At 42.3% G+C, this 1,830-nt stretch overlaps 1 protein-coding gene across 1 annotated transcript in view; it reads left to right on the top strand.

The window, feature by feature from the left end:
• The first annotated feature begins 1,413 nt into the window (after positions 1–1,413).
• TECTB (tectorin beta) overlaps positions 1,414–1,830 on the top strand; it is an 18,559-nt gene continuing 18,142 nt past the window's right edge. The window contains exon 1 of the mRNA XM_007941552.2: positions 1,414–1,489. Within this exon, the coding sequence (XP_007939743.1) occupies positions 1,414–1,489 (76 nt within the window). The remainder of the gene's footprint in view (positions 1,490–1,830) is intronic.

Here is a 1,830-nt window from a genome sequence, read left to right on the forward strand (position 1 = left end):
ATTGTGATTTGGGTGAAAGTTCACAGAACAAACTCATGTTCCACACAGCAGTTCACACACATTTTCTTTCAGGACATTGACTGCAGTTCCCCACAATGTAACAGCTCTCTCTTCTCCTCCATGTAGCTCCCTCTTCCCTGTGCCCTTCCCTCGTGCACACCTGCCCCCTGCACTGTCTCCCTATGCAAACACTACCCTTCTGTTCTCTCAGGGTTGATTGCTTTTCTATACTTTTTAATGTTTCTCTCTCAAGGAGGCTTACTGTAGTGACTTCAGTACAACAGGCTCTCGGTTGATTGTTAAAAGCGACCTTTTCCTCTAATATGAAAATGAAAACAAACCCTTATTCTCCATTCTTCGATTTCTGGTTGCTAAAAATGCACCAGTAATGTATCTGGAACTTTCCCAGGAGCAGAGTTTTCAAAAGAATCTTGTTTGGAGCCTCAGGACTGAATGTTAAGAAGGCCTTTCCACGATCCTTCAGCACCACTGCTCTGGGAGACGAAAAAAGCTTCAGACACATAGAGGCTGTGTAATTAAAAGTAGTATTGTAGGTTGAAGTTCTCAACATCAGAGTTTAGTTAAAAATATTAAAGAAAGAAAACCATTAAAATATTTGTATTAGTACAAATAACCTATTTTTAGTTTATTTAGAATATTAGCGTAGCCCTGCTAAACTGGAGAGATTTCTTCAGTTCAAATTTTATATAGCCTACAGGTAAAAATAAGAAAGCAAGAAAACAGAGAAAGAGATTTGGTACCTAGAACTATGGAGATATAGGCTCCAGCTGGAATAATTTTTTTGTACAAGGGGAAGAAAATTCTGATTATTATTCCAATGCTGTTTGAAGCAGGTTGGAAAAAAAAAAAAAAAAGGTTTCTTCCATTCTGTGAAGCAAAAGAAATTAGACTCACGGGCAGTAACTGAACTTCCCGTTGGATTACTGTGTGAGGCCCCCTTTTCATGCCCCCGCCCCCCAGAGTGGATAAGGCACGTTCATTGTGATTTATCTGCAGGTGGTTTCTTTTACACTCTGGGACTATATAAAGTCGAGTGAGGACCGGGGCCGGAGATTTGGGAAGCATCTGGGAGGTAGCGTCCACTGTCCAGAGAGAATGAAACAGGCAGGAACATGAAGACCCTCGTGTTCCATTGACCCTCCAGTGGTACGAGCCCCACTTCTGGCCTCTGGGCACTGCCAAGTAACGATTAGGAACGGAAGACACACGGCATTGCTGATCTCCCTTGGGAATTTCCCCAAAAACCATGTGTGCTGTTTTATTCTCATCCTTGGTCTTAACTCCTCACTCATGTTTCTGATCTAGAATGATCAAGGTGCGGGCCCTGGCAGGACAGTGAACATCCAGCCAGCTTGCTGTGGCCATCAAGCAAGAACCACGAACCGAGAAGCAATGGTTACGAGGGCTTTTGTCCTGTTGGCCGTCTTTGCGGAAGCCTCTGCGAGATCATGCTCTCCAAGTAAAGCAGGTATGCCCCAGTGCCTGTTCATTTTCCGGAGAAGGGAAGTTTCTCTTTGCAAAGCTCAGAGCACTGTGCTTGTTATGAAAATGCAGTAATGTAGCCCAGAAGCCCTGACACCCCCAGCTGGTCGGGCTTTTGCCACTGGAAGTAAAACTGTACTGAATAAACTCAGACTTTTAAAAAACATAAATATTCATTCCTTGCATATTTTTTCTATGTGACTTTCAGTCCTTTTTGTTGAATTTCAGTAGTCCCATAAGCCAGTGTTATGCACGAAACGGACATTTTTAAAGTTCTGTGCTAATTTTCCTGGGTATTTGAAAATATACTATATATATATATATATA

The sequence above is a fragment of the Orycteropus afer genome, unplaced genomic scaffold (genome assembly GCF_000298275.1).
Source record: "Orycteropus afer afer isolate SDZICR_OR568_19922 unplaced genomic scaffold, OryAfe1.0 scaffold00082, whole genome shotgun sequence".
NCBI lineage: Eukaryota > Metazoa > Chordata > Mammalia > Tubulidentata > Orycteropodidae > Orycteropus > Orycteropus afer.